At 45.1% G+C, this 27981-nt stretch overlaps 1 protein-coding gene across 2 annotated transcripts in view; it reads right to left on the bottom strand.

Annotated features, from left to right (window-relative positions):
- LOC147725632 (uncharacterized) overlaps positions 1-27981 on the bottom strand; it is a 185026-nt gene that overhangs the window by 94927 nt on the left and 62118 nt on the right. For both annotated transcript variants that reach the window (XM_086964328.1, XM_086964329.1), the window contains exon 3: positions 24542-24635. In XM_086964328.1, coding sequence (XP_086820454.1) covers positions 24542-24628 — 87 coding nt within the window. In that variant the 5' untranslated portion in view covers positions 24629-24635. The remainder of the gene's footprint in view (positions 1-24541; positions 24636-27981) is intronic.

Raw genomic sequence — 27981 nt, 5'->3', positions numbered from 1 at the left:
GCAAGGCTTTATGCGTGATGCACGTGTTCTTGTAGATGGATCTGCTATCCAAGGTAAACCATTGGAGATCTTTGAGGATGGGAAAGATGTGATCACACCTCTTGGAATCGGAAATAAGCCTGGCCGCGAGGTTCAGGACAGACTTGATTGGGGATAGGTGGACTTAAGGTGTACCGAAGAGCAAAGCGGTACCATGGTCTAATCTGGGGAGTACTAATGATTGAACAACAGATTTAAAATCATCAACAGGAATGAAGGGTTTGATTTTCTTGAGGTGAAGTAGTGAAAAGAGAGTGCCTTTGGCTGTTTTTTATGTGGGGAGAAAGGCTGATGTTTTGGTCAATGCTTATTCCAAGAGATTTGACTGAGCTAGAGGTGGCCAGAGAGTGAGAGCATTGCGGTCAGATAGCCAGTGTTGAATAGGGAGCCGGTTGTTTTTAGGGTCGAAGAGAATGACTTCAGTTTTTTTAGGGTTGAGTTTCAGGTAAGACCATTGTTGAATCTTAGTCAGGGTATCATTGAGGTGCAGAATGTCTGCATGGGATTTCATTTTACAGTAAAGTTGGGTGTTGTCTGCATAGAGGTGGTGGTTGATACCTGCTTTCTTAAGAATGAGGGTGAGGGGTCCATGAAGAGGTTAAATAGAGAAGGAGAGAGAATAGACCCCTGGGGAACACCCAGGGCGACAGGCATAGGTTTAGATGCAACTGCTGATTTTGATTTGTTGGGTTCTGTACTGGAAGAAGGAAGTGAACCATTCGAGAACAGGACCATTGAAGCCAAACCGAACTTTGAGGGTGTTGAGTAACGCAGAGTGGTTGACAGTATCGAAGGCAGCAGAGAGATCAAGAAGGATGAGAAGGGGAGCCTCGCCTTGTCGAGGGAATGATGAGATCATCAACAATGTTGAGTATTGCATTAATTTTCTTTCGGAAAAACAGGCGGCCGGAGCAATTCTCATATCGTATCAGAAGTTGATTCAAAACTTTAGTCCAAAGATGCAGAAGACCTGCCTTCAGTTTTATTTACTTGCATTTCTTCTTCTCCAGGCTGGCAATGTCCTAGCTCCTTTTGTGGCTTAATTTGAGCCAGTGGTTTCTGGTAATTGACAGTGGCACTTGATTGTCATCACCGGGGCCTGGGACAGTCTGACATAAGGTAGTACTATCTGGCCAATTCAGAGATGACCACAGCAATAGTTCAGTTGTAACTCAATATACATTAAACGATTATTACTTGCCGCCTTCGCCATTCTTATAGCTTTGGGGACCTGAAACAGTCTGCATTGTCACACTTGCAGGAGTTTGATGGTTAGTACTTGGCAGCGTGGCAGGCTCAATATGTGGTACAAGCTGCAGAGGCCTGACAAGAGCAACGTCACTATTTTTTTAACCAAATTAAGCACTCGAGATATATCTCTCTTAGCGCCATATAGAGGGGCGATTTTGTGGCTGGCCTCATTATAGTTACAGGATTACTCAGCTGGTCCAGAAGGTGGCGTGGGCTTGGGATGGGATGGGGTGATGTAGTTGAACTGCACCAAGTCCCTGGAGAGACGTGTTGCCGCGTGTAGGAAGGCTCTGAGGGCAGCCAATGCCGCTGGTGAGGAGAGTACTGTACCCATAGAGGGGAAGTGGACCAAGGTTTATTATTCTCAAATCTGTCTCAATATGTGGCAACCCCTTTTATCACTGATGACATCATAGCCTGCAAGAACTGCAAACAAGAAACAAGTCTTGCTGTGGCCTTCAGGAGCCTTGAGACCCCCTGTTGCCATGGTAACGGCAAGGATGAGAGGGATGGCAGCTGCTGTCAGATTGAGGTCCATATGTGGAGGTGCCAGGCCCGCATATCGAGTCCCAAAAAGCCCCAGCTCAGCCCCAACATAGATTGAGGGTCCTAGACAGTGTGAGGGTGCCTGATGTAGATGCATAACTACTGACAGCCAGACCCTGTGAGGGTCCCGACTCCCAGGTACTCGGGGAGGGATTGAGGTCTGGGTGCAAAGCATGTGAAGGCTTAGACACCGGCAACATAGTCCAGGCACAAACACAAATGGAATTCAGACCTAAGCTTGATGATGGAAGGGTGGAGCATACCAAAACTGGATTTATCAATATATTTTTACTTTCCACTCGTACAGAAGAAAGTGCACAAGCATCAGCCAGAGGTCAGCCATGCACTGACACCAAAACAGCAGACGTTTTACAGAGCAACTTTTGTCATGAATTGAAGGGGTAGAAAGCTGGCCGTACATGGGAGGTATACAATAGCAAACGAGATGCTGGTGCATGAGAAGTGGGGATACAGGGCTTCAGCGGCCTATAGCACAGGTTTAAAATCAACAAAAAATAGATGGGAAAGAGGTTGGAGCAGCAGTGAGAATACATGAGTGTAGAAAGGCTGCAAAGGATTCTGTTCTAGGGGCAACCCTCTCACTGATGGATGATGACTTTGAGAAGGGGTCTCACAGCAGCTTTGGTTTTGAAATAATGATACACATTCAGACCCTGCTTCATTCCTGCTGTGAGGCGAGAAAATAAACAAGGCAGAAAGGTTTTACTCAAGCAAAAATGTTCATAAATTGTAAAGAATTTCTTTAGGTTTTCCAACTCCACATTATGGCGGAAAAAGGTTTTTTCAGCTTTAAGGTAAGTACTTGGTTGTGGGAGTTGGTGTTCTGAGGTTAGTCTCAGGGGTCCCCCAGGGACAAGGATGCACTCTTGTTTCACCCTCAGCTGCACTAGGGCGGCCGGGTTCAGAGTGCTGAGGCTCAATTTTAACCAATGGGGGATACGGGGCTTCAGGTTGGTGGCTGCTGGCGAGCAGGCCACAAGGTTGTGAGAGCCAAGCTCCTGGTGTTAGTTTCAGGGTAAAAGGGGATCCTGTTTAGCACAAAAAGTGCACCCGCAGCAGTCCAGGTGCGTCTGGGTGCAGGTTTGGCGTCGGGTCCAGAGGATTTTCAGTTTTGGTTTTCAGGTACAGGCTCCTTCCAGGAAGACTTCCGGGAGGAACCAGCAGCTGGGCAGGTAAGTCGGAGGGCTTGGGGACGTAGGTTTACCTCTGGTTCTCTTCTCTAGGGCGCAGGGCAGCTGGATGCAGGGGTGTCGTCTGAGGTTGGATTTCACCTTACCGGGCCACTCACGGTTGGGGGGGTCTCCTTCCAGAGGATGCAGGCGACGAAAGGGAGTTCCGGAGTTGTCAACCCACAGTAGACTCGGACTCTGGAGTGATGGGGACCTCGCTGGGACTGGTGAGCCACGTGAACTCGGGCTGTAGGTGAAGGGTGCAGTGGTGGTTCCAGGCGTCAGGTTTCTTGTTCCTCAGCAGGCTCGGAGTCTTTCTTTGGTGTTTCTTCTGAACAGAGCTTATTTTCACACGAGATTCGGTCTTTGTTGAAAGCAGTCAGTCCTCCCAGGAGTTCTGGAGGTCGCTGACTGTAGGACAAAATGGTTTTGGTGCAGGACCTCAGGAAAATGCAGACGGGCTGGAAGGGCTGGGGACAAGTCAGTTGTTCTCTGCAGTTATCTCTGCTGGGCATCTTCTTTCGTCCTTTTTCTTCTTAGGTTGCAGGAATCTGCCTTGTTGGTTTAGGGCTGCTCCCTAAATACTGCATTTAGAGGGTGTTTTAGGGGTCTCAAGGTCAGTAGCCAAAGGATACTGAACTTCTGGTGACTACACCCTTGGTGTGCTCACCCTACGTGGGGTAGTGAGCACAATCCCGAATCCTGATTGGGGAGTGCCTGGCATCTGCAAGATCGCAGGCACTTAAGAGTGGGCTTCACCTCGCCTGCCCAACTTGAGGGGTGGATTTGGCAGAGGTGGGCACACCTTCTGGGCTGGCTAAATTTTCCCACCTGTCATCCCACTGAAAAGGAGGGGAGACAGGAAGGGGGCCTGCTCCTGATAGCAGGAGAGGCTAGGGGTCGTATTACGAAGAAGGCAAGGCCTTTGAAGCTCCCCTACACAGATGACTCTTCCTGGCCTGGGGGAAGTGTGACCATCTCCCCCGAGGAAAGGCTTTGTTTCTGGGCTCAGGGAGCGAAGGCTCCCACCCCAGGGGTCCAGAAACATGTCTTGTGGTGGAAGGCTTGTGTGTACCAGTCAGGGAACACAACAGAGGCAGGTCGTATTTCAGGGGGCATCTCTAAGATGCCCTCTGAGTTCATTTTTTACTACATCCCACACTGGCATTGGTGTGGGTTTAATGTACAGCGAAGTTTGATACCAAACTTCTCAGTTTTCAGTGCAGCCATTATGGTGCTGTGGAGTCCTTAGTGACAAACTCCCAGCACCATATACTCTTAATGGCAGCACTGCATTTTCAACGTCTAAGAATGGAATTAGACACTGTAGGGGTACAGGGCACACACACCTGTACCCTCACCACTGGTAAAGTGCACCCAGCTAGAGGGAAGATTGATCTATGCCAGGGCAGTGGGTTGTAGGTGGGATGTGTGCCATGTCGACTCTTCACTTTATTTTGCACCATGCAGCCTGCAAAGGCAGTGTGTGTGTAAAGGTACAGGGCCTCTAAGGCTGGCACAATAAGTGCTGCAGCCCTTAGCCCTGGCCACACTGCCCTGGGTATCAGAGATGCCAATTGGTTTGGGTTAGTTTTGGGGAAAGAACACAAGCCCTGAGAACCTGATTGACAGGGACTCAGGGCACATCAAGTAAAAGTGCATCAGTAGTCTTGCAAAAAGTGGGGGGGGGTTACTGCAACAGAAACCCACTTTCCTGCACAAATCTATTGTTTGAGCTCAGAAAACAGAAAGTAGCAACCTGTGGAATGCAGTATGCCGCAGTTCATGGAACCCGAGACTTGGATATTCTTGACACTACAAGTCCACATGCATCATATCAGATTGGAAATGTTAGGTTGACCAGTGAGCCATAGAGTTACATAGGCTATCATTCAGGGCTGGGTTTTCTAACCTTTCACGTAACACAAAGCAGCAAGGCAACTTGCTGCACTGTGTGAAAGGGTGAGAGCAGACATTTTTCATATCTGCTAAGATATGGCACATTTTTCTCGCTCATTGTGCTGGAGTACTAAAGGTTCCCTGGCAAGAGTGCCTGCATTATGGGCTGGATTGTTTTTGTGCAGGAAGGAATACCATTCACAAAAAGGCATAATCCTCTTTCAATGTGTGGTGCCAAATGCAGCACACATGGAAAGAGGAAATAACAAGGATAAAATGACGATATTTCTTCTAGTTACTCCCATCTCAGGAAGGGGAACCCTTTTGGCGCAAAACCAGGTTTACTCCCATTAGCAAATTTGGGTTTGCGTCAAAATACATGGGTGAAAGCATGGTACAGCAATGCTCTATCCAAGAATGCCATCCCACGGCAGTGCAATGCAAAACAGTGCAAGGCGCTGTGTTGAGTTACATTTCCTTACAAAGTCATACAAGGTGATGCAAATCAACTTTGCGTGGCTTTGTAAATTTCGTCTAACATTTTGTGTCATGCCTGCGCCAAAAAGTGGCACAACCACAATACAAAAGGTTAGTGAATCTGGGCATAAAATCTGGTTCCTCTCTCTCACCACACCATAATATGTGAGGCAAGGAACTAAAATGAAGAAAGCTGTTCTAAACAACAATTATTTTTACAAAAAGTAATGATGACAAAAATACAAAATGTTTCAAACTAATTTTTAGGTTGAGCATTCGAGACCTCTTGTGTATATATATATATATATATATATATATATATATATATATATATATATATATATATATATATATATATATATATATATATATATATATGTGTGTATGTGTGGGCTCTGGAGATCCGTCCTAGGACTTGTCTGTTTCCACTTAGAGTCATTTTTTACTGTTTAACTGACTCTATTTAAAATGAGCATTAGAGGTCAGTAAAATACCAGTATGGCTTTCTGTTTGTTCAACTGCCTCTAATTACCTTTCCTGATAGAAAACGACTAGCAGAGGTCAGTAAAATACCAGAATCACTTCAGCATTCTCTAGATTCCAGTCCATAGAAATTGTCTTCGACAAGCACCCGTAGACAATAAATACAACTCAAATCTGGTATTTTCAGTGATATGACCACCGAAGGCCCTGATTGTATTTAAAAAAACAGAGCTTTGGACTATACCATTTCCCGCTGAAAGGCAATGTTTCTCTCCATGTGCTCCCATACCTGGCATGTCATGCAGTTTGGTTCTTACTTTCCCTCCATGTGAAAGAACAGTATATGTTTCAGCACCCAGGCTAATGTGCTGCATAGATAAATACTTTTAAGGTCCCAAAGGCGAGACCGATTGCATTGCAAATGCTTGTTATATTTTATTACTAGAGGGGGAATCACAAATGCAGTTATCTTGCAGACACTAGGTGCATGACGTGAATGGTGCAGCAGGTACAGTGGCACTGGGCCCAAAAGTTGTCAGAACTCTTCTAAACACAGAATATTGCTATTATATAAATTGATTCTATTATGTTTCTGTTTCATTTTTCAGAATTTTACTTATTCACAAGCTCCTACTAGAAACAACACAATATTTTGCCTTTTTGCTCATAAACAAGTCATAAAACTTTAACAGAAGTTCTGTAAATTATATTGTACAACTACTCAGCAAGCTGCAACTTACAACAACAAGCATTTGCAATGCAATAGGTCTCGCAATTTCTAAGTTTGAGCTTTTGGCATTGCAAATTAATTTTATTTTTGATTTTGTTTTTAAAACATAAATAAAAGGCATTGGTATTGATAATGTTAATTGATTAAATGTGCATTAATGTTTGGCTTTGTTCGGTACGGAGAGATTAGGTGCAGGGGTAGAAGAGCAGTAGAGGGATAGAAGAGGGGTAGTAGAGGTGTAATAGAGTGTTAGGGGGTAGTAGAGGTGTGGAATGGTGGTAGAAGATTTGAGCTATAGAAGAGTGGTAGAATAGTACAAGAGTAGTATAGGGGTAGAAGAATGATAGAGGAGGGATAGAGGTGTAGAAGAGTGTTATAGTGGTAGAAGGGGTGGTGAGGGGTAGTATATGTGTAGAAAAGCGTTAGAGGGGTATAGTGGACTGCAGAGGGGTAGCAGGGTAGAAAGGTAGTAGAGGGGTAGAGGAGGGGTCGAGGTGTAGAAAATGGTTAATTTGGCGTAGAAAAGCTGTAGAGGGGCAGGTAGAAGAGGTGTTGAAGGGTAGAAGGGTGTAGTAGAGGTTTAGAAGAGTGGTAGAGGGGTGGTATAAGAGTATAGAAATAGAAGAGTAGTGTGGTATTAGAGGGGTAGAAGAGAGTTAGAAGAAGTTTAGAGTTGTAGAGGTGTAATGGAGTGTTAGAGGGCTGGTAGAGGTGTGGAAGGGTGGTAGAAGAGTTGGTTAAAAATGATGTACAAGCGTATGTGTCTATGGTATGAGACTGTCCATGTATGGTAGGATAGGTTTGTATGTGTGTGCCTCAGATAGTAAACAGTTAAATAAACCATAAATGATTGAAAAGCCTGCCATCTTAACACAGTGGCTGAATAAAATCACCCTGCCCCTCAAAACTTCCATACTTGGTCACCGAGTGATGCCGGCTTCACAGCATATGTAAATCTTAGAGAAACATTGCGTGGTGTGAAGGAGTGCTGGTGGGGGGAGGGGGTGGAAAACCTATGGACAATAATCAAAGAGGGTGCTAAAACCCCAATTTGTAACAAGCACAAACAATGTTATAACATTGGGGAAGAGGACGAGTTGATGCGGGTAGCACGGGCTTCCCTGTCTAGATAAGTCACGCAGAGGGGATCAAGGTGGTGGCTGGTATTTGGCTGCTCCGAGCAAGGCTCCCTTCTAACTAGGAGTTCAGGAAGGCTAGCGTTTAAGCAGAAGATGAGAAGTGGATGTGAACACAACACCCTCCCCCACTTCTACAACTTTAGATTGGGACCCTTTTTATTACACAAAATAAAGATGCGAAACGGGAAACATCAAAGAAGCTGATGCGATGCAAATAACACGACAATCCTGCATTGGCGGAAGGCAGCTGATAGCCCTGTATCTGAAGCAAATAGGGAGTGGAAGGGCCATTGTCTTGATTCCACGGACACAGACATCGCTCCACTATACAAGACTATCACTTTAAGACACGCCGTGAGAAGAAGTACTGGCTATGAGCGGTGAGGCCAGCCACCAAAAATGAGGCAGCTTGTTTTACCCGGCAAACATCACAATGGCAGCTTGGGGGCAGTGCTTTAAATGTAAAAACAGTGCAGGTACTCTGTGCCAGAGTACCTGCTCATTTCTGAGAAGTGCCGGAATTCTCTAGTTAAAAGTATGTCTCTTCAGAAGTACTCTCACTCTCAAAATACTCCGTACCGGCCCATTTAAAGTACTGCTTGGGGGTAATTTACAGGAGGAGGGCGGAAACGCACAGGAAGGTGCCACGCAGAGCAGCAGAAAAGGATAGGCAGAGTTTTGTATCACATGTAAAGCTGGAGACCCTGTAAACTTGAGTCGAAAGTAGACCGGGAAGTGGCCAAACTAGAGGGATCAGGTCAAGAGGCGTGTAGAGATGACTAGGGGCTGAGACTTCCCCTTATTTTGCAACGCGCTGAACATTTTGATGATTTACTGCAAGAAGTAGGCGATTTGTACAGAACAGAACATTTAATCGCCACATTCCTGTAATACTTCCAAGGACAGACGTTATCCGTTTTATTAGCACAGAAATATGGCAAGCAAGTTTCCTGATGGGGGGAGCATCTCCGAGCTATTCGACAAACAAGCACTGGCCCGGGCACCGTCACAAGAGGCTCGTGAAGGAATACTCAGCTGGCGCGGGCTGTATAGTCAAGACGGCGAGCTGGCAGCGAAAGAATAAACACAACTACGCAATGTTTCCGAGAAATTCGAGGCAGAAGCCGTCTGGCCTGCTGTGACATTCAATAGACTGCCTGGGCAATGTGGCAGGCTGCTGCAGTAATGTTGATACTCCGACCGCTTCCGACCAACCATCCCACCTGCCCTCACCCAGCGTACAGAGTGGTTACTGTTTAGAGCCTGAAGCATGTCAGCCTGGGTCTCACATGGAAGCAGGCCTCGTTCCTAGGACTTCTGCTAAGTGAGGGGCGGAATTAATGTACATCACACAAAGGCTTTGGGAGCGGTGTTTGGTGCGAGGTGAGTTTAGTGCCAGGAGTCTTTTCCGTATAGAGAGCGCACGACATAAAGAGAAATTCACATTATAAAAATGGAAAGGAGCAAGTCACAAATCCTAATACTAGCAATGGGGCAGAGATTTCAAAAGACCGCATGGCAGGGTAAAACAAAAACCCGGCAGCCCACAAACACAGAAGTAAGACTATTAATTTGCATAAACTAATGGACACAGAAAGACTTAACTGGCAGCTCAAACAAAACCATATGGGGTGCAGCAGGGGGCGGAGCGGATCGCTTTGAAGTAGCTCATGGCCTGGCGGCCGTGAAAGTGAGAGTATTAGGGGGGAGGAGAAGTGAGGCCAGCGCACACTGCGCACAATGGGGAAGCCGGTGGGAGGGAGGCTGATTGCTTTGATGTGGAGAGCATCAGGAAAGCTAAACCAGCAGGCGGATGGGAGCGCGTTCACGAGACCACATGCACTTGTGGAAATCCGCCGGCTGGTTTAGCTTTCCTGATGCAACACTAAAATTCTGGCTATTCATTCCTTGCGGAATGTAATAGCGAGACCTAAAAATAGCTTATTATTAATCATATAGGAGAAACCTAATCCATTTACCAAAGCTTGTTCTGTATCCTTCCTCTCTCACACCATCACTCTTCCCACGTCTCTCTCATGCTATCACTCAGCAGACCTCCTCTCTCATTTCTATCTCTCAGTTCCCTCCTTCTCTAATCTGTCGCTCGATACTCACCTCCTTTCCAGCTCTTTCTCACAGTTCTATTTCTTTTTCTCACCCTCTCAGTTTCCTTATTGTCTCCCACCCCATTACTCTGAGCTCTCATCCAATCTCTCTGGCCTCTTCTTCTCACTATTGCTCTGCAGGCCTTCAGTATTTCACTTTGTCTCTCAGTTCTCTAACCTTATCTCTCTGTACTCCGCTTCTATATAATCTTTTCTCTCAGTTCTTTAAGTCTCCCTCACCCGACAGTTCCCTTTTCATCACTTTGATTTGTTCCTCTCATTCTGATTCATCATTAAACAGCTTTATTCACATTTGGGAAATGTATAAAAGTATAGAGAAATATCACAGTGCAAAATAGTCAAAAACATGTTAAAATCACAATTAGTTGTTTGTTAAAATATTGATATTCTCAGACATATCCATCGCTAAAAACGCTAAGCATACGTTACTAAGCTATAAAAATCCAAACAACAATTCATTTTCAGCAATAAAGATAATAAAAACAAGTTATTAAGACAGAGAAGTTAAATCAGCACCACTCCTACGCAAGCTCATTCGGAGTCCCACAGCATACTATGGCTAATATTTTAAAATTCTTACATCAGCTCATTATCAGTAAAAAAGCAGTTGTAAACAAACTATTGAATCTGATCCAATAAAACAACCCTCCTCTTGGATTAATTTTTCCTAGTCTGCAAAACTGAATATAAAAAGTTTTCATTCACAAAACAGACAAAAAGGGTTTCCAACGTATTGATCACGACAAGGGCTAAGGAATTGGAGGATAGACTCAGTTTGGATAACATTGCGATGATTCATGTTTTCCTTTCCATCTTATAAAAAGAGCAGAAAAATAAAATATGCACTATAGTTTGTGGGGATCGGTCATCACTAGGACATAGCGATAAATGATTTAATGAATATGCTTGAGCTGGCTAACCTACCATTAAAGGAAAAAAATCCAGTCTCATCCTAGTCAATAAATATTGGTGCATATTATTTGTAACAAAGAAGAGATAGGAATCATGTCCCGTGGCCAATCTCGGCAGATAAAACTGTAACTTTACTTTGATTACGTTGATATCTTTCTAGTTCACACTTATTGACAAAAGCCTCTTGTTGGACCTGGCACCATTGGTGTGGGTCTCCCTTCCATTTTTTTTGCTGTTGCTTCTTGTGTTTTTGCTACGTTTTTGCTGGTCTATATGCTTTGGGCACTTTGCCACTGCTATTCAGTGCCTAAGTGCAAGTGCCCCCTTTGTAAATTCTTGTTATGGATTAGTGATTCCTTGATTGGCATATTTGATATACTTGTCAGACCCTAGTATCATGCACCCTGAGTGCCCAGGGCCTGTAAATCAAATGCTGCTGGTGGGCTTGCAGCACGGATTTTGCCACCCACCGAAGCGGCGTGTAAAAGGTGTCTCAGGCCTGCCATCGCAGATCCTGTGCACAGTCTGTGACTGTCATATCGATTTAGCAAGTGCACACACTTGCCATTCCCAACACCTTCCCTTTTCTACATGTTAGTCACCCCTAAGGTAGGCACAAGGTACCCCTGTGAGCAGGGTGCATTGTATGTGAAAGGTAGAACATGCTCTGATGTGTGTAGCATGTCCTGACAGTGAGTTACAGCCAATCTCGTTTTTCACTATTGCAAGGCTATCTGGTCCCGTAGGCTAGAATGGGCAGTTTGTTCATAATATCTTATGAACATAACTGGCCCGAGGAACAAAATAGGAAAATTAATTTTAGTATGCCTGAATTCAGAAAGGTATAGTGCATCTTTTAGTGTGGGTGATTTTTACATTCAGGGTTTGAAAATGCCACTTTTAGAAAGTAGGTATTTTCTTGCCTAACCATCCAGTGTGCCTCTGCTAGGATTGTGTATTGCATGTCTGGCTTTTGGATGACAGGGGGCTGGAGAGGGCTGGGGCTCCAGAAGTCTGATAAGTCAGGGCTGGGCTGAATAGACCTGGGTTGCATTTAGAGTAGGGGGAGGAGATTTCCTTTTCACCCGAATGGGCCTGGTCTGCTTTCAACAATGCTGTCTCCCCCTCCTGCAAGGAAGCTGCCCCAGTGAGGAAGGAACTGTTTTTGGTCAGGTACAGGCACTCTCTGCCTTCAGAGATCAAAGGATTCGTGTGTATAAAAAGTCCAAACCCCAGACTTTATGATCACTTCTGGGAAATCAAGAGGAACCTTTGCCAAGGAGAAGAGCCAGAGAAGCTGAAGGAATATTACTGCCCCTGTGCTGTTTTGCTGTTTGGGGTTGGCCTGCAGTTGCTATTTGCTGCCAAGGAAAGAACAGTAAGGACTTTTGCTGTTTGCTTTGTCATCTACTTGAGGAAGATGATCTCTAAGGGCTTGAAACTGAGCTTGCCTCCTGTTCTGAAGTCTCAGGGACACAAATACTTCACCACCAGCTCCACTGAATTTCCTTGCTGGAAATTCTAACCTAAAGAGAGGTGCCTGCTGCTGTTCAGGACCTCTAGAGACTGAGTGTTGCTGGGACCTGAAAGCGTGATGCAATATGGAAGAAGCATGCTGCCCTCTCACGGAGACCGACCCGTCGCCGAGTGACGGGGAAGAAGCGACTCTATTGTTTGTTTTGCGTGCCGCATCCAAGGAACTTTGTGAGAAGAGTGTGGCATTTACAACCTGCATTAAATGGGGTTACTGCTACCATTTGAAAGCCTTATTTTTAATACTGTATTGATGAATTTTTGTCGTTTGTTCTTATTTTGGTTTAGGTAAAAATTACATATTTTTCTAAAATAGTGTGGTGTCCCTTTGTAGTGGTTTCACTGTATTACTGTATGTGGTCACAAATGCTAAACACACTGCCTCGGAGATAAGCCTGTCTGCTTGTGCCAAGCTACCAAGGGGGTGAGCATGGGTTATTTGGGAAGTGTACCCCCCCTTCTCCTGACTTGAAGCAAGGGTCCTTAATTGGACAAAGGTGCAAACCATTGCCAACTAGAGACCCCCATTTCTAACACCTCTTTTAACTTGGATTTATAAAAAGACAAACATTTTGAGGGTGATGCATACAGGAAAGCTAGGCCCAAATCTCAGAGGAACTTCTTAACATATGCTTGCCATGGGATACTGTTGCTCAGTCAAGATTGATTATATCTTTTATTATCACTTGATTTATCACAACCGAGTCCCTTTTCAGATTCTCAACCATAAAAGGAGCAGGGCCAGTTTCATCGAGTCGGTAATGAAAGGAAGGCCAAGTACTTTATGGGCAATCAAGTTCAGGCAAGCCGGAGGGGCTGAGAGCAGCTTTTTAACAAATGTATCCTCTGCTGTCTGCAGTCAAGTCAAGTCAGAGAATTTATATAGCGCACTACATACCCAGAGGGTCTCAAGGCGCTAAGGAGGGGGGGGGGGGATTACTTGTCAAATATCCACGTTTTAAGTTGCTTTCTGAAAGCTAGGTGGTTCTGGGTAAGGCGAAGGTGAGTGGGGAGTGAGTTCCATGTTTTAGCAGCCAGGTAGGAGAAGGATCTGCCTCCCATGGTGGTCTTGTTGATGCGAGGTATAGTGGCGAGGGCTTGGCTGGAGGAGCGTAGTTGGCGGGAGGGGGTGTAGAAGGTCAGTCTTGAATTGAGGCATTCTGGTCCGATGTCGTAGAGTGATTTGTGTGCGTGGGTTAGCAGTCGGAAAGTGATTCTCTTATTGACGGGTAGCCAGTGGAGGTCTTTCAGGTGACCAGAGATGTGTTCGTTGCGTGGGATGTCTAATATGATTCTGGCTGAGGCGTTTTGGATTCGTTGGAGTTTCTTTTGAAGTTTAGCGGTAGTGCCTGCGTAGAGGGTGTTTCCGTAGTCCAGTCGGCTCGTGACCAGAGCATGGGTGACTGTTTTCCTGGTTTCGGTGGGGATCCAGCGAAATGTTTTTTTGAGCATGCGAAGAATGTTGAAGCAGGATGAGGATACGGCGCTGACTTGTCTGTTCATTGAAAGTGAAGAATCCAGGATAACGCCTAGGTTCCGTGCGTGGTCTGTCGGGATGGGTGCTTTTCCAAGGGGTTCCGGCCACCAAGAGTCGTCCCATGTAGAGGGGGATGTACCTAGGATGAGGACGCAGAGGGCTTGAGAGGGGGTGATGTCGTTGGAGTTGGCCGAGGGATTGGAAAACTCCTTGACGATGTTGAAAAGTTCCTTGCTGTTGTGGGCGTTGTTGTCAAGTCGATCCTTGAATGCTGTTTTCTTGGCCTTTCGGATTAGTTGGTGGTGAGTGCGGGTGGCGGTTTTGAAGGCGTCCTTGGTGCTGGTGGTTGGGTCTTTTTTCCACGCTTTTTCAAGGGTGCGGCAGAGTTTCTTGGACTTCTTAAGATCATCGTTGAACCACGAGGCCTTCTTGTTGCCAGGTTTGCTTTGACGTTTTTTCAGTGGTGCTAAGGTGTCGGCGGTGTTGGATAACCATAGGGCGAAGTTGGCGGCGGCTAGGTTTGGGTCCGAGGAGTGGGCTGGGGTGTTTAGAAGGAGCGATGAGGAGATCTGGTCGGTGGTGATTTTGTTCCAGTTTCTTTGCAGAGTTGGTTGGAGGTGGTTGGTGGGTTTGGGCTTGTTGTAGGTGAAGTGAACGCAGCTGTGGTCAGTCCAGAGCAGATCCGTAGTGTGGCTGAAGGAGACATGATTGCTGGAGGTGAAGATGGGGTCGAGTGTGTCACCTGCGATGTGGGTGGGGGAAGTGACCAGTTGTTTAAGTCCGAGGTTGGCGAGGTTGTCCAGGAGGGTGGTGGTGTTGCGGTCGTTGATCTTTTCAAGGTGAAAGTTGAGGTCTCCCAGAAGGATGTATTCTTTGGAGGGGAGTGCGTGTGGAGTGATGAAGTCCGTGATGTCTTCACTGAATTTTGCACGGGGTCCAGGTGGTCTGTAGAGGAGGGTGCCTCTGAGTGTGGTTTTGGGGTCGATGTGGATCTGGAAGTGAAGGTGTTCGGAGTTGGCGAGGTTGGCGTCAGAGCTGGTTGAGATGCGGATTGATTTCTTATGGACGATGGCGATTCCTCCTCCTGTGTGGTTGGTACGGTCTTTGCGAGTGATCTTATAGTCTTCAGGGATGGCAATGGTGATGTCTGGTGCGGAGGAAGCATTCATCCATGTTTCCGTTAGGAAGGCGATGTCTGGAGAAATGGTGTCTAGTAGATTCCAAAGGTCAATGGCGTGCCTGTGGACTGATCGGGTGTTGAGAAGGATGCATTGTAGGTGGTTGGGGTCGGGAGTCAGTGGTGTGGTCGTAGCGGAGATGTTGTCGTTGCCGCAGAATTTGCAGGAGTAGCAGGAGAAAGGCCCATGGGTTTGTCCAGGGGCGGCTTGGACGCAGTTGGGGGCGCGACCGGGGTTAAGGGCTAGGAGGGTGGCGGCATCGTAGGTAATGCGGGAGGGCTGGGCAGCGCGAGGGGCAGGGGGTCTGGCGCTGGGCGCGGTCCAGGCGCGGACGGGCGTAGACGGGCTTACCTTTGGCGCACCTTCGGCGTGGACGCTGCGCGTTGGGACATCTGACATTAATGGACAGTGGAGGGGGCGGAGCGTGGGAGGGTCAGCAGCTGGGAGGCGGTAGCGGGGAGGAGGGGCGTGCCAGGGAACAGCAACACAAACAAAATGGAGGGTCAAAGGGAAAGTGAGGTAGGGGCAGCAAATGGACCGAGCGCCTAGAAAACAGTCAAAGTGCTAGCAAGCAGGGAGCCGCAGCAAATGTCGCGTTACAAAGCAGAGCGGAGCGAGCGGCGCTAGAGGTAAATGCAGGTCAGCTGAGAGCTCTTTAAAATCGAGCTGCGAGGCCAGGCAGTTAATGTGCAAACACACAAGATACACAGCGCTGAACGATGATCAAAGCGAACTGCAGCACTGACAGGGTGTGGGGTCAATGCAGAGCGGAGCGAGCGGCGCTAGAGGTAAATGCAGGTCAGCTGAGAGCTCTTTAAAATCGAGCTGCGAAGCCAGTTAAATAATGTACAGACACACACAGATTAACAGCGCTGATAACGATACCCAAAGCGAACTGCAGCATCAACAGGATGTGGGGTCAGGGAGTGAGGGAGGGAGCGACCGTTCTGGAGCAAGTCCGGGCGGTCACAGTTGGTCAGAGGAGATGGAGAGCCCTCTATTCGTGGGTGGGAGGGTCAGCAGCTGGGAGGCGGTAGCGGGGAGGAGGGGCGTGCCAGGGAACAGCAACACAAACAAAATGGAGGGTCAAAGGGAAAGTGAGGTAGGGGCAGCAAATGGACCGAGCGCCTAGAAAACAGTCAAAGTGCTAGCAAGCAGGGAGCCGCAGCAAATGTCGCGTTACAAAGCAGAGCGGAGCGAGCGGCGCTAGAGGTAAATGCAGGTCAGCTGAGTCAAGTCAAGTCAAGTCAAAAACATTTATATAGCGCACTACATACCCAGAGGGTTTCAAGGCGCTTAGGGAGGGGAGGTGGATTATTTGTCAAATATCCACGTTTTAAGCTGTTTTCTGAACGCTAGGTGATTCTGGGTGAGGCGAAGGTAAGCGGAGAGTGAGTTCCATGTTTTGGCAGCCAGGTATGAGAAGGATCTGCCTCCCATGGTGGTCTTGTTGATGCGAGGTACAGTGGCGAAGGCTTGGCTGGCAGTTAATGTGCAAACACACAAGATACACAGCGCTGAACGATGATCAAAGCGAACTGCAGCACTAACAGGGTGTGGGGTCAATGCAGAGCGGAGCGAGCGGCGCTAGAGGTAAATGCAGGTCAGCTGAGAGCTCTTTAAAATCGAGCTGCGAAGCCAGTTAAATAATGTACAGACACACACAGATTAACAGCGCTGATAACGATACCCAAAGCGAACTGCAGCATCAACAGGATGTGGGGTCAGGGAGTGAGGGAGGGAGCGACCGTTCTGGAGCACTTGAGCTTTGTCCCATATTTCAGCAACATATGTGACTATGGCTACAGATTTTGCCAGGTAGATTTCTACCATTTCCCTGCATGGGTTTTTACCCAAGTTGGAAGCAAATTTCCACAGAGCAGCTATGCTTTTTTTCATCATGTGTGTTCTGTTTTCTACCATAGTAGACCAGTTTAGTTTGGAGTCGAAAAAGAGACCCAAGTAAATGAAAGACTCTACATTCTAGGGAACCCCCATCTAGGTGAAGTGAAATTAGCTTTTTTCTTCCTATCCCTGCTGCCATAACAAAAGTTTTCGATTTGTTGATAAACAACCCCAGTTCAGCCATATAATTTGAATATATGTCATTTAAACGCTGTAGGGCCAAGGGTGTTCTGGCCATCAGGACCACATCATAAGCGTAGAGAAGAGCAGGCAACGAAATGTACGCTGCAGATGGAACGTCCCTACATTGTGCGGTCAAAACTTTGTTAAGTTTGTTGGTATACAAAGAGAAAAGAAAGGGGGCGAGTACACACCCCTTCTGAACACTCTTTTCAATTCTCAAAATGTTGTGCATTCCCCCTGTTTTCCACACCTGAATACAGCCCCGGTCTCTCTCTATACAACTCTCTAATAAAAAGGATTATGTAGTTGTCCTAGCCATCAACTCCATAAGAGCTCACAATTTTGTGCGGCTCACGCAGTCGAAGTCTGCGGACAAGTCCATAAAAGCCATATAAAACCAACCTTTTTTTTCTTTTTGGAGTTTAAAGAGCTATATTGAATCAAATAAAGAACAAGGTACAATAATGTAACATCAGTCAAAAGAGGTACCAAAAGGTATCATAAATCATATGAAAAAATAATGGATAAAACTTAAGACAACTAATTTTGACATCGAAAACTATAATCAAAGTTATAAGCAATTAAAGAAATATGTACCATAACAAGAAATATGTACCATAACATATTAGCATTTTGGGGTTGTATAGGAAAAATAAGAAAAAAGAAAGGAAGAAAGAGAAATAGATGGAGAAAGAAAGAAAGAAAGAAAGAAAGAATAGCAAAAGATAGAAAGTCACATTTGTACCCAATATAGTAGATAAAAATATCCATTAAGGAATATTGTACAATCACCAATGTCAAAATAATATGAACATTATGAAAGAGGTTTAACACTATACTCATGGCGGTTGATAAACAAAGGTAGTGTCCTTGTTAAGTAATGCAGAAGAGGATAAGTAATTGGTAATGGAGACCAGAAGGCTTCTTTTCGGAGGAGTTGTTGAGAGGTGAGTGCTGATGCCCTGTCCTGTCTGTTATCGGAACATATAAGATTTCACCACACGGAAACATTGACTTTAGAAGCATCCTTTCAGTTGGAAGTGATAACCTAAAATGCAATGATAAGTAACAGATATACAAAAATGCCCATCCTACGAGCACCGAACCAATGTATTACTACCCACAAATATGGAGTATATATCAAAAGAAAGGTTAGAGAAGCAGATGGAGGAAATTAATTTACAAACCTTGTTCCAAAAAAAGGGAAATGTTAGGTGTTGCAAAGTCATCCTGTGCCCTGGGCACCCTACAACTGTTTGCTGACTGGAACTGGTGGTAAGTGACTCTGACTGACCCTGGGCTCTGTTTAACCAGGCCCAGAGCCAGTGCCAAGCTAAAAGGAACACATTAGAATACAGTTAAGACACCCAACATACTCTAGGGTACACTGTGGTACCCCTGTAATTGGTATGACCTACCCCATAAGCCCCTAGTATGTAATAAGGCAGGGGATTGAAACTACCTAGAAGTCTACAGTATCCTGGGGCATGGCAGTTTAGAGGCCAGCAGATTCTCTGCACCAGCATGTGTGTAGTGCTGAAGCCTGAGGTCTGTTTAAAAGCAGCACTGGTTGCCAGGACAGCTTTTAAACCTTATATTGTGCCCAAACTCGACTTTGGGGGTAGGGACCCTTAGAAATGAAAATTCTACCATGTGTTTGCATATTAGGGACCCCCAGGGTCACCCCAAGGTATCCCAGGGGTGGGGGGTCAGTTATCTATAAGGTACGCCCTTATAAAATGAGCTTTTATATGCCTGGGTAAAGTGCAATTTTATATTTCAATCCCCAAATTGTATTAAAGAGCTGCTCAATTTTGACTTTGATGCTAGAAGAACTGGGTAAGGAGGATCTGCATTATTTCTGCAGATTCCGAACCCCTGAAGTCTTCCCTAGTTGCACAGGGGGTGGGGGTCCTGTAGAGATTAGGGAATACTTATAAAATATGTTTTTATAAGCCCTGGTGCTAGAAAACTGGCCCAAGACATTTCCTCATTGCAAACCCCATGGCCCATAGGTTAACATGGTAGGAAGTTATTGATTAATAAATATTGATAGGAGGACTAGCCGGACCATTCAAAGACTACCCAGAATGGTAGTAGTAAATCCAATTTTATATTGTTGAATTTTTCCTAAAGTGTACATACAAGAAGTTAAAAGACTTTCTTGTTTGTAAGTCCAAATTCAGCCTTTCAGTGGTTTGCCCTGATCGGTGAGAGTTAGGTGGTTTAGCCAGGCTGCTTTGAAGAGGTGATAAAGAATCCCTCTGCTGGGAGGGCAGTGTGCTGGTCTATAGGAATGCCAGACCAGAAGGTGGCGTCGTAAACGATGCTCTTCAAAGGCAGAGGGGAGGCCTGGGTTTCAGTTTCACTCTGACACTCTTGACCCAGAGTCAGGGCTGGGTTTAAGGAAGGTATGTGCAGATGGTAGTGGGAGAGTCCATGGACATAAGCCATCCAAGGGGGTGTGTTTAGCCAGCTCTTACCTCCTTGCTGGAAAATCAGCCATTATGGATTTGGATGAATGATGCACTCTGGGACAAAATACACTCTACAGGATATGGTCATAACTATGAGGAGTTGCCCTGCTCTCATTGGTCAGAAGTGACCCGGTGCTTGACCCAGAGAATTTTGAATAGGTATCTGAGAGGGGCAGAGCCTTCCAGTTCTACTGCTTGAAACTTACAGAAGCAAAAAGTGCCCTGCTGAAAAGAAGTTTGCTGTGCAAATATTTCTAAGGCCTGACCTCTGAAGACTGCACCAATTGAAACTGCAGCCCTGTGGACTACCTTGCTGCTAAAGAACTTAGTGGACTCCCTGCAAGCTACAGGTTAACAGAGCTCACCTGGACAGCCCCACAAAGAATTCAAAGCCTGGAGTACCAGTGGATTTGTAAGGGTTTCGTTCGAGTGGATTGCGGAATTGAAGTTTCACACTTTCAAGGACCCTCTTGGAGATTCCAGAACCTTGGATTGTGTGTTGGATACTTTGGGACCCCCAAGCAGAACTCCAGGAAGGTGTTCTAACTAGATCCTGCTTGCTGAAGAAGACGGCCCACCACAGTGGTGAGAAAATTCTTCAGAACAATTTATAAAGCTGTGTCCCTGACAGAGAAAACGAAATGACTAAAGGGGGCACTGTTGGTTTCTAGGCACTAGAAAGTGACTAATCTTTAAAAATTCATATCTCTGGTTCCCTACAATGGATTTTTTTGTTTTGGTGTTATTTAAAAGATAAAAATATTACCTATTTTTATAAATTGGTGTTGGATTTTTATTTTGTGTTGTGTCTTAATTATTTACTGAAATGGTGTTTTTAAATGATTTACATACCTGTCTTTGAAGTTAAGCCACGTTACCAAGGGTTGAGCATAGGAATAATTTTCTAAGACCTATGCTGGGTCCTATCATGTGTTAGTGGCCTTATTGCCAATGGCAGACCTACATTTGCCCCTACCAATAACCCACTTTCGAACATTAGGACAAAGGAAAAAAGAGTGTAAATATGTGTATGGGGTGTTTTTACAGGACCAACAGTTGAGGGATAGGTCAGAACTGAATTTAGAGATATCTACAGGGGTTTGAAACAACTTTTGATAGAAATAATAAAGTGTTTGAGTGGTGCTAGCATTGCATGAAGTATGATGAATTTGTGATTAAATCGAGTTCCATGTATGTATAGGAAGAGTGTGTTGCAAATCGACTCCCATAAAATTTCAGTTTTACTCTTGGGACGAGTGAGAAGAGCGAAATGGAGATATTGATATATATGAGAGGCCCGAACGGGGAGGGAAGTAGATAATGGATAAAATGGTGGCACAGAAGAAGAGGAGGATGCTCCAGACAGAAGGGAAAGCTGTTGAGTTAGGAGCAATCTTGAAGAGTCGTATTTAAGAGGAAAAGTAACAGGCAAGTCAAATTTAGACAGCACTTCCTGAGAGGATAGAAACTGCATATCCTGTAAAAAGTGTTTAACATGGAATATCAGCCCAGACTTTCCAAAAAAGGGTACGATTTGAAAGTTTAATGGAATTATTATGCCATACAGGAGAATCCAAAAATAGTTGTAAAGGTGAAAGTGTTTTTTTAAGGACTGGATTGAAAGTCAATATGAATTGTGGATGATGGGAAATGATTGGGGATTTTAATAAACGAGGGAAATGCGTGAAATTGGATAACGAGGAAAAGGGAAACAGATGAACCACAGACTCCTTCAATTTATACCATAGCGGCGCAGGGTATTCACCCGAAGAAGACGTATAAGGTAAAACCTGATGTATTAAAAAGGAGGAGTAGTATTGACGACAATTATGAAAGTTGACACCTTCCCTATCCTTAGGAGCCGACAAGGAAGATATAGAGATACAGGCTTTCCGGTCGTTCCATAGAAATTTACTCAAAATATCATTAAGAGCTTTTTTTAAAAATTACGGGGAGCCTCACTAGTAGTATGGACAGGAAAAAATTAACAACAGGAAGCATCATCATTTTGGATGTATCCAACCTGCCCCACCAAGACAAAAATAAGGGGGACCATTTTTCTGCCATACCGGATATCCTTGAAATAACATCCTCCAATTTAAGCTGTACCGTTCTAGCGATTGAAGAAGCGCATTTTATTCCCAAACATTTCATGTAATTGGTGTTCCACTTAAAATCTGTTCCTTCGAACATACATTTCAAACAATATTTATTTAATGGCAGTACTTCGGATGAGGAAAATGTAATTTATATCCGGACAGGGCTGCATATGAAGATAAAAGATCTGAGAAAGCGGGCAAGGAGATAGAAGGATCAGAGATGTATAATAGAATATCATCCGCATATACGGTGAACTTGAACTCAATTGACTAATGTGTAAAACCTCCAAATGCAGAAGAATGACGTAGAGAATGAACAAAGGGTTCAGGGGATAAAATAAAGAGCAAAGGAGAAAGAAGACAGCCTTGACGAGTACCTCACTGGAGAGTAAAATAGGGAGATTGAAGTCCATTGAGAAAAACTGAGGTGGTGGGAGAGGAATATAACAAATGTATAAAAGATAGAATAACATGGCCAAAACCATGCCACTTAAGTGAGTGCATCATAAAAAGCTAGTGAATACGATCAAAAGCCTTCTCGGCATCCAAGGAGATAGCTGCAACAGATTAACTCTTAGACGCAAGAAGAACGATATTTTAAAAAGTTCTAGAATTATCCGCCAACATTCTGCCTTTGACAACCCCAGTCTGCTCGTGGCCAATCAGATCGGGATGACCTGATTAAGCCGGAGGGCCAGTACCTTAGCAAACATTTTGCAATCTAAGTTGATTAAAGAGATGGGCCAATAATTAGCACAGGATGAGGGGTCCTTATACTTGTTTGGGATTAAGCAGATCATGGCTTTGAGAAAGGATCCGCGAGCCTCATTGTGAGAAATAAAATACTGAAAGAGAGATAAAAGGTAAGAAAGAAGAGTTTGTAAAAAAACAGGAATAAAATTCCGCAGTAAACCCATCTGGGCCAGGGGCCTTCTCTTTAGGTAACCTAGCTAGGGCTGCCTTGAGCTCCAAAAGGGACAAATCTTTCTCTAATAAAGAGCAATCAGGAGAGGAAGGAGAGCGAGGAGGCAACAATGCAAAAAATGTCTCTAAAGCAATATCCGATGGAGAAGATTGAGGAGTGTATAAGAACATGTAGAAATCCGTAAAGCATTTTATTATCTCCTCATCTTTGAAATGATTAAGACTGTTATCATCAGTGATATTAATTATTTTGGAGTGTTGCGACTTGACCTTCAAGCAGTTTGCAAGTAATTTGCCGGCCCTATTATGGCCACCATAAAATTTAGAATTGATTTTAAGCAACATCCCAGCACCCTGTTCTGTCGGTTTCCTGTTAAAATTCAGTTTGGCTTGGACAAGTTTCTTAAGAGTATCATTGTTTTTAGAAGAGAAATAAGTATGTTTAAGCTGTTTAATAGAGGATAGTAGAGAAGCTGATTCACGGAGAAGTTGTTTAGTTTTGACTGCAACATATTCAATGATAAAACTTCTGGCTGTTGCCTTGAAAGCATCCCAAATGGTGAGAAAAGGGATGTCAGGACTAGTATTGATGAGAAAAAATTCTGACAAAAAGTCTTTGAAGCGCCCAATAAATATGGGGTCTTTGAGTAAATAATTGTTAAAGTGCCCTCTATGAGATTTGGAGGGCTCTGAAGGGAGATTTAAGTTAATAAAAACAGGAGCATGGTCAGAAATAAGAATAGAGCCAATTTCAGCATGCGTTAGGTTATAAATGAGATGAGGACTCAAAAAATATAATCAATTCTGGATTTAGAATTATGAGTGGGGGAGTAAAAAGTAAATTCCAGGAGTCCGGATAATATATTCCCCAAGCAGCCACCAGCCCTCTCGAGCGAATAGTATTAGTAAAAGTTGTATGCATTTTATTAGGATTGTATTTTGCATTGGATTTTCTGTTAAGGAAGGGATCTAAGACCTGATTACAATCCCCACCCACCAGGAGGTTAGAGTCAGGGCAGGAGTGAACGGTATGGGACATAGACTGCCAAAACTGTGTGTCTACACCAGTTGGACCATAAATGTTAAGAAGAGAGATAGGGGAATTATGTATGGTAATATGCAAAAGAAGCCATCTGCAAATGCATTCCTCTCCTCCTTTTCAACAAGAATAGAGAGGGACTTGTGAAATAATGTAACCACTACATTTTTCCTGTCTTTAGCTGAAGAACAATACACAGATCCTACTCATTGTTTTTGAGAGAATTAATATCTGCATCATTAAGGTGAGTCTCTTGAAGCATAGCAATTTTACAACACAATCTAGATAAATGGGTAAGTACCCTTTGTTTCTTGGCAGGATTACGCAAACCTTCCATGTTCCAAGATATTATACGAATATTGTCAATCATAGTAAAATCGAAGAGATATTGAATAACACCATGAGCAATCTAAAATTGATAACATTAAAATAAGAACAACAAACATTTTGAACCAACAAATAGAACATTACGTAATAAAAGCAGATAGAGAAGATGAATAATGAGAGATTGAAGGGCAAGAAAATAGAAAAAGAAAAAAGTGATAAAAATGGTATACTAAAAAAGCTAAAAGGGTATAGGAGAAAACAAAAGAAAGAAAAGGAAAGAAAAAGGGAGGAAAAAGCAAATGAAGAAAGAGATATTGTAGAAAGAAAAGTTGACAAGAAGTCCGAAGGCTCCAGTCAAAGGAGCCAAAGCATATTGCCAGAGTGAGGAAGTTAACAAATGGGGGTGAGGTGCTGCGAAAAGAAGACAGACGAGAGTTAAGGTAGACAGGGAAAAGCGACTGAGACCAATAGATACTTAGGAAAAAGATAATATAATAAAATAGGGAACAGCAGCGTAGAGACAGAATATATAAAGTAACCTAAGGAACAAATATAATGTGAACAATTATATGCAACAAACTCATTGTAATTGAGAGGGAAGACTTACCAATAAGTGAAGTACTAGATACAATAGGAGTGAGAGGGGAAGCACACTGAGGAGATCATAGAAAGGAAGGAAATCCATACTAAACATGGTGAAACTGTGAAGGAAAACCACAGAACCATTAGAAGATGTTCAGTTATGAGGATAAACATGCAATGTTCGCAAAGTAGACAACCAGGTAAAGACAAAGAAAAACATCTAAACATATAAATTGAAAAAAGTTAAGCATTTGGGATAAAAAAAACATGGTATAACAGCAATTATTTAGGCTTTCTCAAAGTTCATCTCTTCTCCTTTGGGACGAGAAATAAATTGTCTTAAATCTTCAGGGCGGTCTAAAGAATAGGTCCATTCCTTGTAAGTAACTTTAAAAAAACAAGGAAGGACAAGGCCATATAGAGCGTTCATGGAGCGGATAGCAGGGCGAAAGGAAAGAAATTCCTTAGGACGAGCCGCGGTGGCACGAGCCACATCCTGTGAGAGAAAAACTCTATGGAAGGACCACAAAATCTGCTTCCTTTGCTTCGCTGCAGACAGAACAATCAATAACTCAGTATATTCCAAGAAGAGAACAATTATCCCTCTAGGGCGGTTGGCTGACGATGCTGATAGGGAGCCCCCAGGTTTAGGACCAATTCGATGCGCACGCTGGAGGTTAAGGATAGTACCTGCAGTGATTACAACTGTATTTTTAATCGGACGATAAGCGGTGCTCCTGCATGATTTAGATGCAGGCACCAAACTTTCTTTTTAACCATTGCTAATTTGCTCATTTAAAACTTCGCTTTTAAAAACATTGTATTGTGCACTTCTTACATCTTGTGTGGCCTCCCCAGCCCCGGTCCACCACGGCTGCTCGTGCCGATTGTGTGGAGGGCGGGCGCCATTTTGGGTGTAGCCTGAAGGCTGCTTAGACCGCAGTTAGCGGTCCAGCTGCTCGGGGGTGCACTCCATAAAACGCGATGTGTCCTCGTGCGCGCAGCGGACGAGCGCAGCGGGCGCGATGAATACGCGCCGAAGTCGTGCCTAAGTCAAGCCCGTCTGCGCTCGTCCGCGGCCGGACGGGGCAAGGGGCACGCCCTTATGCCCTTCCCATTTCCTACTCCTCTGAGGGTTTAAAATCTATACAGGGCAATTGGTCGCTACCTGACTCTATTATTTGTACTATTTCCTCTCTTGGCCTTGCACTCCCATCACCTCAGTTTCCTCCTTCTCTGCTGGCACCCTCAACGCAGCCTTCCTCTGGCGCCGGCTCTTCCTCTTCCCCCCCTCCTTTGTCTATTATTCTGCTCAACACCAGGTCAGCGGTTAAACACAATCAGGAACTGTTTGTTCTACTTGACTCCCACAAGCCCGACATACTGTTCTTAACCGAAACCTGGTTTTGTGAGTCCTCCCTGCCTTCCCTTCTGGCCGTCCTTCCCTCTTCTTAGTGGCCCTCCGTGCTGATCGCCCGGCGGGCAAGACAGGGGGTGGCGTGGCGCTTATTGCTCGGTCGGAGTATAACTTCCAACTTCTCCCTTCCCCGTCTATTGTCCCCACTGAGCATCTTGTGGTTCGTTCATCTATTTTCTCACCTCCGCTCACTTGTCTGCTAATGTATCGCCCGCCCCAGTCTACTCCTCTGTTTATGCCAGCCTTTCAGGACTTACTGGCCACGCTGGCGGTCAATTATGCCTCAGTCTTAGTGCTAGGCGATTTTAACTACTGGCCAACGGACCCCCTTGAATGTACATCCTCCAAACAATTCACAGAATCACTCCAATCTTGGAATTTCATCCCCCACATACAAGTTCCGACACACACACATGGACACGTGCTAGACCAAGTTTGGTCTCTCAACAATTCCATTTCATCTATATCTGTGTCCCCATGTCCATGGTCTGACCATGCTCTTATCTCATTTTCCCTCCATCTCAACCCTGTAACTAAGGTTCCGCTTGCAAAAAACACCTGGGCACGGAACTGGAACCGTGTTGACCTCCCCTCGCTATCCTCTTCTCTCTTGAATTCCTCACCAAACCTGGTGGGCCTATCCTCCTCATTGCAAGCAACTGCCATCGACACTTGGCTCGCCGGAGGCTGCGATTTAGTTGCCCCCTTACGCCGAATTTCAACCAAAAGACCCAAGGAGTCTAACCGGTGGTTCAGCGGAGACTTAAAGGACAAAAAGCTGACCCTCCGGCGAGCTGAGAGGCAATGGAGAAGGGACTACTGTCCCTCACTGAAAACCCATTATCTCACACTATTACATGACTATAAAAAAGCAATTCTAGGAGCCAAAACTGCCTACTTTTCAGCAAAAATTCTGGTGGCAGAGAATAAATCTAGGGAGATCTTTACTATCGTACATGATTTAGCCTTTTCTGAGAGGGCTTCCCCTAAACCCCTTCCTACCCAGTCCCTATGTGATTCACTGAATTATTATTTTCTGGATAAAATCACCAATATCAAGATTAACACCCCACCCCCCTCTCCTACTTTTGTTGAACCCCTCCCTCCCATAGTCCAGTGCTGTCTCTCTTCGATTCCCCCCCTCACTGAAGAGGTATTTTTGGAAACTCTTCCTAAGGTTAAGTCAGGTTCCCCGGCCGATATTTGTCCGGCCCGCATCCTTCAACAGATTTACTCTGTTTGCACTCAGTCCCCGATTACTTTTCTTAATAGTTCCCTTGCACAAGGGGTTGTGATTACAGCTCTCAAATCCGCCACAATAGTGCCTATTCTAAAGAAGCCTGGTGCAGATCCGTCTGCCCTAGTCAACTATCGCCCCATCTCCCTGTTGCCCTACTTGGGCAAGGTGCTCGAGCGCCATGTTATATCGGTACTCAGTGCCCACGTGGAAGCAACTGGGGGCCTGGCGCCTTGTCAGGCGGGCTTTCGGCCCAGGCACTCTACCGAGTCCGTCGTGGTGTCGGTCCTGGACAACCTCAGGGAGGGCATGGACCAAAACAAACACCAGGCCCTGGTGCTCCTCGATCTCTCCGCCGCTTTTGATACGGTGGACCATTCCATCTTGCTTTCACGTATCAGAGCGGCGGGAATCGGGGGCTCAGCCCTGGTTTGGCTATCGTCCTTCCTGAGGGACCGCACCCAGGCTGTCCGGTTGGGGGATTTCACGGCAACTCCACTTAAGATCACTTGTGGTGTCCCCCAGGGTTCTTCTCTTTCCCCTCTTTTGTTCAATCTTTATATCTATCCTCTAATCTTCGCACTCCAGCAGCTGGAGGTCACCGTATACAATTATGCGGATGACCTCCAGCTCATCTTTAACCTTTCTCCTTCGTCCCATTCCATTTCTAACTTTCAGACTATTATGATTTTCATCAGGGACTGGATGAGCCACAACCATCTGAAGTTGAACCCGGATAAAACCGAGTTGGTTCTCACTGGTGGCTCTTCCAGCCCCTGGAACTCTTTATTTTGGCCTTCTTCCTTAGGTT

The sequence above is a fragment of the Lissotriton vulgaris genome, chromosome 3_2 (assembly GCF_964263255.1).
Source record: "Lissotriton vulgaris chromosome 3_2, aLisVul1.2, whole genome shotgun sequence".
NCBI classification, from domain to species: domain Eukaryota; kingdom Metazoa; phylum Chordata; class Amphibia; order Caudata; family Salamandridae; genus Lissotriton; species Lissotriton vulgaris.
The sequence above is the reverse complement of the archived record's forward strand: the minus strand, read 5'-3'. Positions and strand labels throughout refer to the sequence as shown.